This window comes from Manis javanica, chromosome 17 (assembly GCF_040802235.1).
Source record: "Manis javanica isolate MJ-LG chromosome 17, MJ_LKY, whole genome shotgun sequence".
NCBI classification, from domain to species: Eukaryota; Metazoa; Chordata; class Mammalia; order Pholidota; family Manidae; genus Manis; species Manis javanica.
In genome coordinates, this window is record NC_133172.1 from 5,799,427 (window position 1) to 5,815,775 (window position 16,349).

Here is a 16,349-nt window from a genome sequence, read left to right on the forward strand (position 1 = left end):
TGCAGAGCAAAGAGAGGAGTTGGGGACATCTCCAAGATTTGGGGCTGGGCAACTTGGAGCTGTGAGAAGCATGAGCAGTGTGGCCCCCCACCCAACCTGGATGCCCCATACCTTCCACAATGAGCTCAGCCTCGCACTGGCCACCGTTGGTTATGACCTGGTAGTGACCCCCATCCTCTAGGCTCACTTCTGAGTAAATGAGAATATGACGCTTCCCATCCTTCTTGAAGCGGAACCGGGCCTTGTAGGAATCCTCCCGTGTAATCTCCACACCGTCTTTCATCCTGGATGGAGAGGACGTGAAGAGGGGAACTGAGAGGCCCACACAGTCCTGGGTCTGAATGTCAGAAGGTGAGTCAGTCCTAAGCAGAGGTTGGGGGTCAGAAGGGAGGTCACAGGAGGGGGGAGAGATTAAGGTTGGCAGAGGCACCCAGAATGGATGAGTCACAGGCTAGGGTCAGGAAAGAGAAGAGAAGGAGGCCATAGCCGCAGGGAGGTGCCTCCTGGTTCCGTTAGAGAACACAGACACAGAAAGAGGTCAGCAGGTGGTATCAGAGCATGGAGGAGGTCCTGGGGTCACTGAGAAATGGTAAATTCTGTGGCTTCTGTAAATGGTACTTTCTGGCTTCCACTTCACTTCTATCTCCTCGTCATTCAAATCACAGCTCTACTGTCACTCCCTCCAGGAAGCCTTCCCTGGTCTCCTGAGTTACTTCCTCCAAATAAAAAGTGGTCATAGCATCAGTTAGTGCTCCTCTGAAACACTTGTCAAATAGAATTTTTATATTTATTCTATGATGACTTGACTAATGCCTGTCTCTGTCTCCTACACACACACCCATGCAATTTACCAGATTATAAACTCCACAAGGGCAGGTACCATGTTGATATATTTTCTCCCTATTTTATCTCCAGTATGTAGAAAAGTGCAACCACACAATTGATACTCAATAAACTTGTTGGATGGGTGAACAGATATGGGGATGGACAAATGGATGGGTAGATGAGTCGATGGATGGAAAGATGGATGGATGGATGGATGGATGGATGGATGGATGGGTAGATGAATGAGTAGATGGATGAATAGATGAATGAATGAATCAATGGGATGAATGGGTGGATTGATGGATGAGTAGACGGGGTGATGGATGGGTTGATGAATGGGTAGATGGACCAAAGGATGGATGGATGATTGAATGGATGAATAAGTGATTTAATTAATCTGAAATAGCAGGGATCAGGGAAAGGACCTCAGAGAAGATGGGATGGGTAGAGCTCAGAAGTTCTAGAAAGAAGTCATGGGTAAAGTCAGAGCATTTACAGAAAGGCTGAGGTCTCCTGGTGACTACTGGGTAAAGGCCCAAATCTCCAAGAGACATCAGGACTAGAGCAAAGAAGCTGTGGGCGCCTGTGTGTGCATCAGGGTCAGGAGTCACTTACCACATGACCTGGGCACCATCTTCTGACACCTCCACTGACATTTCCACCCGGTCGCCCACAAACACCTGCTGGTCCTCCAGGGGTGTGATAATAAGGACGGGAGGTTCTGTGGGCACAGGAGTCAGGAGGCTAGTAGTTTCAGGACTGTCTCCAGAGTCCCACTCTGCAAGCTTGGACCCAAATCCCAGCCTCACCTTTGACGAAGAGCTCGGTGAAGCACTTCTCATCCTTGACTGCGACCTCATAAGCAGCATCATCTGCCAACGTGCACTTGTTGATGGTGAGAATTCGCTTCTTACCAACATTCTCAAACACATACCTGGTGCAGAAATCTCACCTCATCCTAGGGCATGGAGGGGATTCTAGCCCTGGGGTAGATCTCAAGGCAAGTACTTCCTCTCAGAGCCAAGTTGTGTGGCAAAGGACAGATGGTCCAATTTCTAGTATTTAAATAACCATAGCAGAAATGCTAACTATCCACCCTTATCCATCCCTCCTTCCATTCAGCAATGACACACAGCCAGCCACCTAAAGAACTACATTTCCCAGCATCCTTTGCTTTGGGACATCCACACCACAGAGCTTTCCAAGGGAATGTGAGTGGATATGATATATACAACTGTCAGGTCACCTCCACCTTTGCGTTGCTTACTCTGGAACTCTCTCCTTCCCCCTTCCTGTCTGCCAAACATAGATGAACCCATGACCCAGCTTCAGTCATGCAAATGAGGATAACATCCTGAGAAATGGTGTAACCAAAACAGGGGACCTGGGTCTGTAGAAAATCTCTAGGGAGGGCCTATCCATGAAGCTCCATCAGCTGGAAATGCATTTATTTCTAACTTAATGTATTCTGGGGACTCTTTGTCATGGCAACTTAACCTGCACCTTCACACAGCTTTTTATCTCATCCAAAATGCTCATGAAGAGAAATTCAAAAAACACAGCCAAGGAATAATAATAAAAATAGAACTCAGCCATAATTGTCCCACCAAGAAATAACTGCTACAAATATTTTGGACTCTGCCTTTCCAATATTTTTATCTATACATATGTAGATGAACATTTTGTGAAGCAGAAACGGGAACCATGCTTCTGCACATAACACTAATCTTGAACAGCTTCCCATGTTTGTACGTATTTTAGAACAACGTTTTTAGTGACTGTGAAGCAACTTAGCTTAGCATGCAATTATACATTTTGGTTGTTCTCCATTTTTTTGCTACAATAGCAAATGCTTCAGTGAGCATCCTTGAAGTTAAATATGCATAAGCATGGTAATTCCCTTACAATAAATACCTAGAATGGCACCCTCTAAAGGCTTTTTAATACACTGCCCTTCCAGAGATGTAGCAATTTATTCTCCTACCAGCAACATTTGCCTACCCATTCGCCAGTGTGTTCTCCAGCACTGGCTTTTATTGTTTTGTCTTTGCCCATTTGGAGAGCAGAAAGAATTGTTTTGAGTGGCATTGTTATTGTTATTGTTATTATTTGCAAGGTTGGAGGTATATTTGACCATTTGAGTTTCTTCTCAACTAAATGTTCTCTAATGCCTTTGTCAATTTTTCTACTGAGGTATTGATGCTTTTCATGTGAGGGAGGGAGTGCCCTTTTTGGGTCAAGAGGGGCCACCTTCGTTTTTGGGTGCTCTCTCTGGGACTCAGATCTCCCCCACCCCGGGTACGGCCCCCCCACACTTACTTGCTACTGGGTTTGATCTCCTGGCCATTCTTGAACCACTTGAGGGGAAGGTCTGGGTCACTGATCTCCACCACCAACTTGATCTTGTTGCCCTTGTCCACCTGGTAGGCCGGATCCAGCTTCTTTGTGAAGGCTGGGGATTGAGGGACGCAGGGGAATGGAGCTGAGAGGTTCTCACTGCCCCGATCATCCCCAGGGCTGCTAAGTCTCCCTTCCCAGACCATGGGCCCTCTGAGGTCAAGGTCAGGAAGCCTCCTATGAAGTTGGAGGTCCCTGAGAACAGGGCTCTATGGCTCCTCAGATTGGGGCCTCCAAAAGTTAAGTCCAGGATCCAAATAGCAGCCACGCTGCCCGCTGGTACCATCCCCCCTTGGACCAGAACGGACCTGCACTCTTCTTGACCTCGACCTTGGCCTTCTTGAGCCGCTTCAGCATGCCCCGGAGGTCAGTGATGCCGTACTGGAGGGCGATCTTCTCATACTCGCTCTTCTTCGCCCCCTTCAGGAGCTCCAGGACCTCAGGCGGGATGCCCACGTCGTCATCGTCTTTCTTCGTTTTCTTCTCCTCCTCAACCGCCTCCCTGGGGGTGGGGAGGGCGGGTGAGGGGGTGAGGGTATTCTCTGCCTTCACTTGCTGGGTCACCTCCCTCTGGGCCTGTTACTCCCAGGCTCTCTCCCATCTAGGCCATGGCCGCAGCCTCCTCCCTGGCCCCCTGGCCTCCATCTGATCTCTCCCACTCTGCCCCCCACATGGCCCCAGCAGGATATTTCCAACTTCCTCATAAGATGCCATCCCTTCCTTGTTCAGAACTCCTCCCTGGCTCCCCAGTGCTCTCAGGAGGAAGTCCCAGCAACTCAGCCTGGCAGTCACAACCTTACTCACTGGGCCATCACCACCCCCACAACCGGAACGAGTAGACGGAGGGGGGTGGGGAGAGCGGGGAGTCCAGAGAGGGCAGTGAGGAAGCCACAGGGGCAGGCGGGCCACGCCTGCATCTTTCTCCTAGAGCCCCCATTTCCCTTCTAGGCCAGGTGGGGCGGGCTCACCTCTTCTTCAACAGGCCACTGAAATCCAGCTCACCCGCAAGTTCTGACTTCCCTTCACCCCTGTGGCGGTTGAGAAAGGAGATGTCAGCCCCGCCACAGGCCTGTCCCCCTGGACTCACCCGGGGTTCCCAGCCCCAATCTTCCTTCCCCCGTACTCATCCCCCGGGGGAGATGTGCCCAGGGCCCTTGGCTCCGGGAACCCTCTTCCTCGTCCCAGGGCTCAGGGTCACTTACATGCGCTTAAAACTTTCCAGACCTTGCCCAGAGGAGTCCTGATGGGGTGCTAGGGAGAGAAGATGGGGGGATGAAAGGGAAACTGGAGGCCAAGCCTGATCTGAGACCTAGACCACCCCTCTAGGCTGAGGGAAGAACCTCTCCCAAGCCCAGACACCCTCTATCTCTAGACTCACTTCCCTGGCTGCCATGCACCACCCTCTCTCGGCAGCCTACGCCTCCTCACGCCTGCGCCAGCATGCCCTTCTCTCCAGGCCTGGGCAACCTCACTCCCTCTGTCCGCCCCACACATCCTGGGCTGCAGATCGCCGGGGCCTGAACACTCTCCAGGCTCCGATCTGTACAGCCTCCCATTCATCCTGTTCACCCTCACCCCAAACCTGTGTACCCTGACTCTAGACCTGGACACACTCACTTCCCAAGTCCTTACTGCTACTTTCTCAAGTCTGTATCCTGTGACCCTGTAATCTACACACCTCCTAAGCATGCACACCCCAAAACCCTGAACCCTTTTACCCCCAAATCTACACCTCGTCCCACTCTAAGCCTATAGGTGCCTCCACAATTTTGAATACCCTGACCCCTGAATCTGTACTCGTTCCTCCAAAAACCTGTGCCCACCTCAATCCCCATCTGTACGCTCTCCCTACATTAGGCTGGGACAGCCGTCCCCCCATCCCACAGCCCTTGGTTGCCACCCCTGCCAGTGCACCTTCCACATCGATGCTGAAGCCACAGCTGTCGCAGACATCCTTGGCTTTGACCTCAAGGCGGTAACTCCCGCGGTCCCCCAGTACCACCTTCACAATGTGCAGCTCCAACGTGTACACCTGGGGGCCGGGGGCAGGGGTGTGGGTGCATGTGGCCACCCCAGCGCCTCTCCACGCTGCCAGAGCCCACCTTGAATGTCTGAGGTCTCACCTCTGCCCCACAGGAGGAACAAACTGTGTCCTCCTATTTTTGGACAGTCTTGACCCCTGACCCTTGAGATCTTTCTGGGAATGCACATGTTGCACACAAGGGCACCCTGCCCTAGCCAAACATCCCGCCTCCTGCCCTGCACAACCTCCATCCCTGGAGGGCCTCTGTCCATCCATGGAGGCTCTGGGCCCACAATCACACCTCAGGCAACAGGCCTTCTGAGACTCGGGCCTGCACAGCCTCCAGCCTCGGCCCGCATGCCCTCCGGGCCCCACCGGGTTCTCACGTTGTTGGCAGGGTCGTGGGACTCCTTGAAGGAAAATCGGGCTCCGCTCTTGCTGCCCAGCTCCAGCCACTTTCCCTTGAACCACTTGATGGTCGGTTTTTCTGGGAGCTCCTTCCCTTTCACCTTGGCCATGATCACTGTGTCCTTCCCTGGGGGAGGGTGGGCAGAGGGGATGGGGGGATGGGAGGGAGGGGCCAGGCAGGACCGGTGAAACCCCCGGGGGACTGTGAAGTCAGGAGCCCCCGGCCCCTCTCCCAGGCCCGCTCACCAGTCTCCACAGACACAGACTGTGGCTTCTTCAGGAAAATGCCCGTGGGTTCCTCGGCAATGGGAGACTCACCCTCGGGTGCACCTTCTGCTCAGGGGACAGAATTAGGGAGAGGGCAGCAGGCCACCTTGGGGGCAGGCCGTAGAGCCAGTGAGGGACCCTCTGCATGGGGCACAGTGGCTTCTCCTGACCTGGGAAAGACCACGTGTCACCCAGGTGGCTGGTGACCTTGGCCAGGCTTCCCACCACTTTGCACCTCAGTGGGCCCATCTGTGAACTGGAAGCAGGTGGACTGGGTGGTCTTGAATGGGGCTTTGGGGTAAGAGAGGTGCAAGGATGAACTGGGGTGTTCAGAGCTGGGCAGGACCTGGTGGCAAATCAGCCAAGAGGGGCTTGGAGGCCAGGCTAAGATGCTGGGCTCTGTCCTGGGGACACTGGGGAGCCCCGGGGGGCTGAGAACAGGAGAAGGCTGCTAGGGCCGAGTGGAGGAAGGCCTAGAGCAGGAAGGGTGCCGAGGGAGCCTGGGGGGTGAGATACCAGGTTCTGCCAAGTCCACAGGGACACCGTCTCACCTTTGGGGGGCTCTGCAGGAGCCTCTTGAGGGGGGGCTTCCTTGGGAGTTGGTGTGGCAGCATTTTTGCCTTTGGAGGCCTTTTTGGCCACTGCAAGGAGATGTTTACAGGTGAGCACGTGCAAGGTGCCCTCCCCCTCCTGAACCCAGGAATCTAGGCCCCCAACCTCTCCTCTCTCAGCCCAAAGCCCTGCCTGTTCAGGTGTAAATATATCTCTAATCCCAGAGTCTGTGCCCGATCAGGTTTCATCTTGCCCCAGGCAGGCCATGCCCCATCCACCCAGGCCACCAAACCCTGACCTTTTGGGTGCTAGGGGTATAATTAGCTCTTCCCCTGGCCTGGGAACTGGACACCTCATGCTGACTGCAGTGTCTTTCATCCCTGCTGCTGGCTCCTGGCCTGCAGGGGGCCCCAGCTGCAGTGAGGGGTTGGACCCCCACCACACAGCCAGACTGGACACCCCAGTGCCAGCAGACTGGACACCCCAGGAGGAGGCGCCCTCCTGGGGGGCTTGTGTTACCTCTGTTCACTTCCTCATAGAGAGAAAGCCCCATCCCCATATAAAGAAATGGTCCCCAGGTCCATTGAAAGGCCCCCAAACTTCACATACAGAAGAATCTCCAACCCCTATATGGAGAAGTTCCCCAATTTCCTACAAAGGGAGGCCCCAATTCCCATAGAAAGGAGGTCCCATCATCCTGTACAGAGAAGAGCTCCTCTCACCGAGAAGCCAGGAGCCCCTAATCTCTACACAAAGACCCCATTCCCCTACAGAGAAAGAATACGTTCCTCAGAGAAGTGACCCTATGTAGAGGACTCTAATTCCTATGCAAAGACTCCCCAAACTGCCTACACAGGACTCCCATCCCCAGAAATGGGTCTCAAATTCACAATCAGAGCATATGCATCTGCACCCAGAGATGGGGCCCCAACTCCCTACTGGGAAAGGAAACCCTCACCTCACAGGGAAGGGGACCCCCATACCACACAAGGGAAGGAACCCCTCCCGAAAGACACCTGGTTTTGCCTCCGGCATGTCGGTGAACCTCCTGCTCCTCCTCCAAGCGCAGCTGCGTCCTGCCGGGCCCTGGGGAGGACAGGTGGGCCCACAGGGGGAGCCCTTTAAGAAGTCCAGAGACTCCCAGGAGGCTGCGGGAAACTTCAGACATGCTCCCCCACCCCCCTCGCTGCCCCACATTCCACCAGTGTTCTAAAGGGCGAGAAGTAACAGCTGGACCCAGAGAGATGGCTGAATGCCAGGTCCCCACCAAGAAGGGGTCTAGGGGTCGGGACTCCTGGGTCTGGGACCCAGATTCTTGGGTCCCCAAGAAAGGAGAAAGATGAGGGCCTGGACTCATGGGTCCCAAGAGGAGGGAGAGGAAGGGGTGAGGGCTGCCAGCCCGAAGTCTGGCATGGGGAGGTAGGGGGTTAGGGGTAAGACAGGGTCTAGAAAGCCATTCTTAGTATCTGCAAGTCAGGAGTTTTCCGGAAACCAGAGCCGGGAGCGGGGGTCCGGTTTCCCAGTGTAGGCAGGACGGCTGCCGGGGGGAGGAGGTCTCCGAGCCCGCAAGGAGGGCCCTGAGGCCTGGAGACTCCTGAGTGTCCCGCACACCTGAAGCCCTGGGGCCCCGGCCACCTGGGACCTCGGATTGGCCACCGCCCCTCCTGGGACCGCGCCCCGCCAGCGCCCCGCGAGTGTTCCCGGAGCGGGCGCGGCGGGCACCGGACGCGGGGGAGGAGGCCGGTGCCCCCAGCGGGGCGGGTGGGGAGGCCGGGAAGGCCCTGGAGGGCTGCCCGGACGTTGGCGCCCTTCCCGGCAGGGGGACCTGTGGCTTTCTGAATGGGGGTGGTAGCGGCTGGACGCCGGCTGGGAGGGGAGCTGAAGGAGGTAAGGGGGAGGGTCTTGGGAAGGAGAGGGTCCTGGGGACACCAGATGTACGAGCAGGATGGGGAGATGGGTGTGAGAGGCAGGGGAGGGGTGTGGGGGACGGGCGAGGAGGTAACACAAGGAGAGAGCCCCCAAACGGAGGGAAGACAAGCCCCTCCCGGCTTTCTTCCGGTCCGTCTTCTCCCCCTTTTTCAAAACCCCCTAAGAGCCGGAAACTGCCCCGCCTCCAGGAGCTCCAAGCCAACCCGGCGGCAGCCTCCCGTGACGTCACGAGTTGCCGGGCAGACTGCTGCGCCGCTCCTGCGGGCAGGGCGAGACGCTGCCCCTCGGGGCCTCGCGCCGCGCGTGCTCCAGGCTGTACCCAGAGAAATGGGGACGGACATACAGAGAGAAGACAGAGACCCACCCCGGAAAGGGAACCAGGGAGAGGGAGAGGAGGAACACCATCGTCGAGAGAGGGAGACAAAAATGGAATGGAACCAGCGTGGCCCCTCGCAAGTCCCTCCCCCGGCCCCCAGGGCTCGGCCTGGGCTGGCTCTGCCTGCCTCTCGCCCCTCCTCTTACCCTCTCTGAAGGCCAGCGGTGTTTTGGTCCCTGACCAAGGATCTAGGTCTGTCTACTTTGATTTTTTTATTTGATTCCACACACGGGGTGATGATGACCCTGGGGAGGACATTGGTGCCTGCCCCCCACCCCTGGGGCGCAGTGTCACTTGAGGGCTCTGCTACCAGCCCCCATGAGGACCCTTGTCTCCCTGGGTCCTTGGTGCTCCTTTGTGGCCCTCTTGGCCATCCGTCCGTGGTGGGGTGGATTTCAGGAGATCACCGAGGGCTTGACCGGGCTGCCAGGGACTTCTCCATCTTCCGCCTCCTCCTCTTCCCTTTCACAGAAGGGACACACTGAGGCTCAGAAGCAGCAAGTCTTTCGCTCCGGATCCCTCAGCCAGCCAGTCTGAAGGGCCCGGGACCCTGGCCTCCTAGCCCACAGCCTCTAACACCCCCAGTGGGGTCCAGTCAGAGCTCCCACAGTGCCTCCAAGCTTCACCTCCTTGAGTTCACACCAGGGGGCAAAATGCAAATGGTCGGGCGCTAACAAGCAACTGAGAGAAGCTGCCGGGGCATGACTGCCAGGGGCCGCAGCAGGCACTGGGGCAGACCGGTGAACAGATGCCGCGCTAGGACTGGCGGCTGTCCGGCTCCAGCCTCTCCACACCGTCAAGCTGGCCACTTAAGACTGGATTTGCGGAGTTCAAAGCGAAGGATTGTGCAAAATCTCCCTCTTATGAAACGCCAGCTCATGTGGATCCCCACTCAAAATTTAAAAAACAAAAATCACGCTTCAGTGAACTAAAGAAAACACCATCAAGGCCTCATGTGCCCAGGGGGTGGGGGTGGGGAAGTCACCAGTTCGAGACCTCTGGTTAGAAATGACATGGGAAGGCTGCCAAGATCACCCAGAAATCAGCTGAGCAGACAGAATCATCCCCAGCATGGCCCAACGGAGGGCACTCTAGGAGGGGAAGGGTCTCCATGAGAACTCAGGTCGGCTGGGGGGCATATTAAGATGGGGATTCCAGGGTTGCCCAGATGTGATTGGTTGGAGGATCCCAGACAGGTAAGGTATCCCAGAGGTGGTGTGGATATGACAAGGTTCACTGAAGTCCCCCCATCAGACCTGACAAGGGAGTTTTCAGACCTGACAAAAGGATTTTCAGACATGAAAATTCCAGTCACATAAAAGGATAGTAAGATGGTTCCAGAGAATTGGGGGATCTCGAAGGGATTTGGGAGGATAGATAGGACAAGAGAGTCTCACAGATGATCACAGAGATCTGAGACGTGATGAAGGTCTCCCAGAGGGCCCCAGCCATGGCTAGATTTCAGATTTGACATGAGGGACCCAGACATGAGAAGGGGATCCCAGAGGGACCCAGGACAGGGCTTAGGGTTGCTGGAGCCGCCCCCCTCCTGGTTAGATCAACAGTGGGCCCCACATAGATTGAGAGATCACAGACACAAGGGGTCTCAGAGAGGTCCCCGGACTGGTTGGGAGACATCACGGATCCCAGAGAAGCGCTTAGGATTCTGGAAGCATAGTCCTGTGCCCACTCCACACAGACCACGTAGCACAGTTATCTATGGGTCCTGTGAGCCCCAAGACATAAGGAACCTGGAGATCCTGGACATGACGAGGGAGTCCCAGACACGACTGGCGGGCCCAAAGGGGCCCTGAGCAGGGTTTGGGGATTATGGCAGCCCACCTTCCCCCTCCACAGTGCAGGGATCCACGGGTCCTGTGACCTAGGGTGTGGGGACGCCAACGTGACACAGCTGTGGAGCCACTGAGAGCCCCCGAGAGTCCCCGCGGGGCTCAGGCGCGGCGGGCGGCGGGCAGCAGCGCACTGTCAAACTGGTAGGTGAGCTTGCGCTTGACCTTGCGGATCTCGCCGGTCTTGGCGTAGTTGCGCAGGGCGCGCGCCAGCTTCTGGTAGGTCATGCGCTTGCGGTTGCCCTTCTGCTGGCCCCAGCGGCGCGCCAGGAGCTCCTTGTGCTTCGAAGAGAACTGGAAGACGCCGGCGCCCGGCTCCACCCACCACACGCACTCGCGCATGTCTCCGCGGGTCAGCAGCCCGAGCAGGAACTGGTACAGGCGCAGCTTCTTGCGGGCCCCTGCGGCGGCGGCGGGGCGCGTTAGGGGCGGTGAGCTTCGGCCTGCCCCAGGCCCGCCCGGCCCCGCGTCTCCCGGTCAGGAGAATGGGGGTGAGGCAGCTGGCTGTTAGATCACCCGCCTGGTTCCGTCTGTGCCCAACCCCATCGGGGCAAGTCGCGCCCCCTTTCTGAAGCTGTTACCCCAGGACCCCGTCCCCCTTCCTTGCCTTATTTTTCAGGAATTGCGTCTATCCTGCGCTTTGCTCTGTGGCCAGCGCACAGTAATACCTATTTGTTGAACCCATGGATGAGAAAATCTGTGAAATGGGTTGACAGTGCTCCTTAAAGGCTTTTAACAGAGAGCTGACTAATGGACAGATCTGGAGTGGGTCTGCATCCGCCTGGTCGTTTCTCCAGCTCCGGGTCTCCCAGCCTCTCAACCCCAGAGACACTGGGATCCTGGGAGAAGCTTGGGAGTAGTGGTGGGGGAGACTCTGACTCTTGGGCTCCCACAAGCAGCAAGGGTTCCACAGAGCTGGGTGGGTTGGGGTGGAGGTCCATTGGATACAAGAATACCACCTCTGCCATTTACCAGCTGTGTGACTTTGGGGTGGTTGCTTAACCTCTCTAAGCTGAATGAAGTTTCCTTGGCTATAAATGAGGCCAACGTGTGCGTGCTCTACGTCTACCTTTGTGAAGCACGTAGTGTCAGGCACTGTGCTAGGTGAGGTGGGGATGATGGCGATGATGCCCATTTTACAGATGGGAAATTGAGACCCAGAGAGACAGAATGTACCTGGTGGTGCTAACTTCCAGGGGTTGAGCATAAATGGATATAGGGCATTCTTGTGGGGATATGTAGGCAGAAGCAGGGATTAAACAGATAATTGATCCTGTGATCATTTCTGCTGCTATTGTGTCAGTAATGATCGGGAAGACTTCCGAGGCTCACTCTGTACCAAGCACTATCTCCTTCACACGTATTATCTCACTTAATCCTCCCAACCACCAGTAACAGACACTATCTCTGTCGTCCTCATTATAGGTTGGAAGCCAGGACACAGAGGTAGACACAGTGCCCAAGGTCCGCAGCCAGCAGGTGGCAGACCTGGGATTCGCCCTCAGCCCTGGAGTGTACTGCAGACGCTTAGGAAGCCACGCCTCCTCTAGCCCCCTCCCCTATCTACATTCGGAGCCCCACCCCCACCCCCACCTCTTGCTCTCACATACCTGCGTCAGATCCCCTACCCTCAGGGCCAGCCACCGGGGCCTCGTCCAACTCGCTGTCCGACACCTCCAGGGCGGGACTGTCCAGCAGGAGATCCTCCTCCTCTGACAGCACGGGGCTGGGGTATGCAGCATATGCCGGGGGACCCAGGGTCTGCAGAAGGCCAGGGTCACCTGCAGTCCGGGGCGCCCCCTTCTCTCCTCCCTCGGCTTCCTCCTGGGTCCAGCTGTGGCCCGCCCCTCTCTGCTTACAGCCTGCACTCTGGCCTCGGTTCAGACCTCCATGGCGTAGCCAGGGGATGCCCAGGCCACCTCCATGAAAGCCTGCCCGGAGCAGATGATGGCCATCCGCAGTGCCCCTGGCTCATGTCTGTGCCTCTGTTGGCTGGTTCGTGCAATAGATAATAGCACTTAACCTCAGACGGGCGTCAGAGGGATGAAGGGGTTAATATGCGCACAGGGTTTAATGCAGCGCCTGGCACCTAGTAAAAGTCAGTCAAATGATCAGGATGTCAGTCATCTCCCTCCCCCTCACCTGGCTGGTGAAGTCCTCCATGGGGTACGCTGGGAAGCTGGGCCCAGGGGCCTCCACGCTGGGGGCTGGGTCAAGGCTCCCCACAGGGCTGTAGGTCGAGGGTCCATAACAGAGCTGGACACCTTGGGGGTGGCCAAAGGTGGCCACGGTCGGGTTGAAGGCTTCATAGGAGGCAGCTGGGACAGCGGGACTGAGGTCCCAGCCCCACAGGGAGTCTGGGGGAAGGGCGCTGAGTCAGAAGCCAGGAGGTCTGGCCTCAGCCCCCTCCCACTAGAAGCCCCCAGCACAGAGGGGCCATTGTGAGCCATGCAAATCTCTGAACCCGGGATTTGCATGCGTGGGTGGGTGGGTGGGAAAGGAAAGGTGGGGGAGGTCTGAGGCCGGGTCTAAGCTTATCCTGCTGTGTTGGGTGCCGTCTCCCCTGGGCCTCAGCGCTCCCATCTGTGACACAGGCTGAGGCCCAGGTGGGGAAGGTCCTGGGCTGGGGTCGCTCACCAGGAGCCCCCTCTGAGTCAGGGTAGCTGGGGTGCTTGCAGCTGTCCAGGTCGTAGAAGACTCCATCCGGGTACTGATGGGGTGGGAAAGGAATGGGGGGAAGAGGGGTCATCGCCAGCCACAGGGAACTCCCACCCCTACCCTGGGCCAGTGGGGAAACTGAGAGAGACCAGGAGGGGAGAGAAGAGTCTGGTAAAAGGAGAGAAAGACACAGAGAAGAGGCACTAGAGAGAGAGGGGCAAAAAGAGAGACATGTGGAGATACAGAGAGACGAGACAGACAACACAGCCGAAACACAGACCCAGGGACACACACACACGGACAGGGACACAGAAGCACAGAGGCCCAGGGTCTTGGAGAGGGACACAGCAGCCAGCTTCCACTAAGACCGGAACCCCAGCACCTCCAAGACACGGTGGGCACATCCTAGCCCCTGGGGGCTGTGCGGAGGAGCCCCAGACGTGCCTGCCTGGGGCGGAGGCTGAAGGATAAGAGGATGAAGAGTTTTAACAGAAGCAAAGAAAGTGTCGCCGCTTCTTTTATCCCCCAAAACGCTTTGGCATGTGCCAAGGATCACGTGTTGATTTAGCAATTAAAGCTTAGTAAAAACTAAAGCCAGGGCCACCCCATCCAGATGCCCCAGAGATCTCGCTCCTAGGTGTTAATCCAAGAGAACTGAAGATGTATGTCCACAAAATAGCCTTGTTCAAGAATCATCAGAGTGGCTTTATTAATAGCCCCAAAAGACCAACAGCCCACGGACCCGAGGACAGGCGATGGATAAACTGACTTTGGTGGGGTCTGGCCACAGAGCATACAGCTCGGGGAGCCGACACCTGACGCACTGTTGAACCGAGGACATCCAACCCCCAGGGGACACCCCGCATGATTTACTTTATATAAAGCTAAAAACCAGGCAAAACTAATGCATGGTGGGAAAATATGAGACGGGGTATTGACTGGGAATCTTCTGGAGTGATGGAAATGTTGTGTATCTTGGTCTGGTTAATGGTTACATGAGTGTGTGCATAACATAAAACCTTATTGAGGTGTACACAAGCCTTGTCACTTGGCTGACTTGTACGGTATGTCTCAATTTTGTGAAAAAGCAAAACTGGTCAAGTGGGAGGAGGGTGGGATTGATAGGGGAGGGGCACCCGCAGGGGGTTTCTTTCAAGCCCACACGTGAGGTTTTATTTCTTGCATGGGGATGTGGGCATATGGGTATTGAGTATAGTATTCTGCATGTCCGAAACAGTACAGACTAAATTTTTGAAAATACAAAGCAGACATGGAAAGAAAGAATAGATCTACTGAGCGTGAGATGGACAGAAGAAGAGACACAAAGTCCAGGACACAAAGACCCCCCCACCTCCCCACGCAGGGACGTGGACCCAGAGCCTGACAGGAGGAAGACACAGCAGACTGTCTGTGGTGGAAATGGGGGCAGGAGGGGAGGGGTGGGGTGGAGGGGTGCTGGGGGACACCGAGGGAGGGTCAGAAAGATGGAGCGATAGGAAGGAGAGAAAGGGCAAACTGTTGCAGGGGGGTCAGAGTGGGCCATGTGGGGCACCCCCCCCCCACTGCCTGGCCCCCAGGGCCCAGACTCACCAGACAGCTGAAGTGTGGCCCGTCGAGCCTGGAGGGGGAGACACAAAGGGGCATGTCAGCCGTGCCTTCAGCCACCTGGGCCTCCAAGTGGTGGGAGAGCTGATGGGAGGTGGCTGCAGCTGTGACCACTGTGGCGTCTGCTGTGTCCGTGTGCGAGACCAGCCCCACCACAGTCGCCCCCACTCCCCGACCAACGGGCAGGAAGTGGGGGGGGCGGGGGCCAGGCAAATGTCCCCCTTCCCCGGGGATTTGCATAGACAGAGGCTGGGGGGGCAGGGAAAGTGAGGGAGAGAAAGTCCCCCGAGAGGCGGTGTGGGTGCTGGTGGGCGGGTGGGGGCGGGGAGGAGGCCTCCACTAGCCAGTGGACTAAACAGGTCAATGCTGGACCAGAGGTGAGATGGACAGGCACCCTGGAAGCGACAGGGAACAGAGACTCAGTGGAGGGGGAGAGAAGACCGAAGGGAAGGTGTGGGGAGGGACATTGACTCTCAGATGCAGGAAGTATTTATTGAGTCCCAGAGACTGAGATGGGGTGGAGAGAGATGGAGACCGCAGGAGAGGTGAGACAGACAGAATTGGAAAGTGACTGACACAGACACAGAGACAGAGGGGGAGCGAGAGGCAGAGAACAGAGGCCCCAAAACCAAAACAGATGTGGCACAAAGCAGTGTGAGCTGCAGACACAGTGAGGACACCCAGCGAGACCCAGTGGGACAGACAGGGAGGGAGAGACAGGAGGAGGAGAGGGCCACTTGGGACAGGACATCAGCAGCAGGGGGGGGAGAAGCACGTTCCCAAGGAAAGCTCTCCGGGGTCTGGGAGAGACAGGCTGCGGGGAGGAAGAAATCCCCGATGGGAGGGAATGGGATCCAGGAGCAGGAGACAGTGTGGACCCCTCCCCCTCCCCTCCCCCCAACCTGCCCCCTGGGGGAGGATGGGCAGAGGGGCCAGAGGAGCAGTGGGGCGGGGTCCCGAGTACAGGTTTAGGGGGCCCCACTTACTGTGCAGCCTCCAGGGCGAGCATGGCGGTGTTGAGCTGGACTTGCCCCAGCTGCAGCCACCACCCCTATTTATACCTTGGCCCAGCCCCCTGGGGGGGCAGGGGTGCCGGCATGAGCTCAGCCTCCTCGAAAATCCCCTCAGGGAGGGGGTCAGGGGAGGGGGCTGGATTGCACAACCCCTTGGTCACGTGGTGGTGAGGGCCGACCCAAGGGCCCTCTGGATTTGGGGATCCCCACAGTTAGGGGTGGGGATGGGGGCTGACCCTGAGGGATTAAGGAACTGGATTTGAGGGTTCCTAAGAAATAAAGGAGGGGCCAAAGAAGCCTGTCGTCAGTGAAGTGGGGATCAGTGAATGGGATGGGGGACTCTAGACCCAGAAGCTGGAGGGGAGCAGGTCTCTAGGGCCTGGGGGACACGAGACCGACCGGCACTCAAGCATGAATGGAGTCGGAAGGCAAGGTGGGGTCCCTGG

General features: G+C 56.8%; 2 protein-coding genes and 1 long non-coding RNA gene across 5 annotated transcripts in view; 1 reads left to right on the plus strand and 2 right to left on the minus strand.

Moving 5' to 3' along the window:
• Positions 1–7,619, minus strand: part of MYBPC2 (myosin binding protein C2) — a 20,951-nt gene extending 13,332 nt beyond the window's left edge. Inside the window, exons 1-12 of the mRNA XM_073225835.1 lie at positions 7,489–7,619; positions 6,472–6,561; positions 5,900–5,986; positions 5,632–5,780; positions 5,137–5,254; positions 4,425–4,473; positions 4,191–4,250; positions 3,531–3,724; positions 3,145–3,277; positions 1,635–1,759; positions 1,441–1,546; positions 112–284 (exon numbers count right to left, since the gene is read on the minus strand). Coding sequence (XP_073081936.1) covers positions 112–284; positions 1,441–1,546; positions 1,635–1,759; positions 3,145–3,277; positions 3,531–3,724; positions 4,191–4,250; positions 4,425–4,473; positions 5,137–5,254; positions 5,632–5,780; positions 5,900–5,986; positions 6,472–6,561; positions 7,489–7,507 — 1,303 coding nt within the window. The 5' untranslated portion in view covers positions 7,508–7,619. The remainder of the gene's footprint in view (positions 1–111; positions 285–1,440; positions 1,547–1,634; positions 1,760–3,144; positions 3,278–3,530; positions 3,725–4,190; positions 4,251–4,424; positions 4,474–5,136; positions 5,255–5,631; positions 5,781–5,899; positions 5,987–6,471; positions 6,562–7,488) is intronic.
• A 149-nt stretch (positions 7,620–7,768) lies between these two features.
• LOC118973797 (uncharacterized) lies at positions 7,769–10,305 on the plus strand. Of its 3 annotated transcripts, none has more exons than XR_005063305.2 (3): positions 7,769–8,359; positions 8,566–8,969; positions 9,249–10,305. It is a non-coding gene; the product is annotated as an uncharacterized lncRNA (long non-coding RNA). The 3 variants fall into 3 exon arrangements; XR_005063306.2 differs by having other exon boundaries at positions 8,590–8,969; XR_012126641.1 differs by lacking the exon at positions 7,769–8,359 and having other exon boundaries at positions 8,366–8,969.
• Positions 9,097–15,930, minus strand: SPIB (Spi-B transcription factor). The gene is made up of 6 exons (XM_017661579.3): positions 15,877–15,930; positions 14,876–14,903; positions 13,265–13,337; positions 12,770–12,984; positions 12,238–12,388; positions 9,097–11,028 (listed from the first exon to the last, which is right to left on the minus strand). The coding sequence occupies exons 1-6, from the start codon at positions 15,897–15,899 to the stop codon at positions 10,730–10,732; spliced, it is 789 nt and encodes a 262-aa protein (XP_017517068.1). The 5' UTR covers positions 15,900–15,930; the 3' UTR covers positions 9,097–10,729.
• Positions 15,931–16,349: the final 419 nt, after the last annotated feature.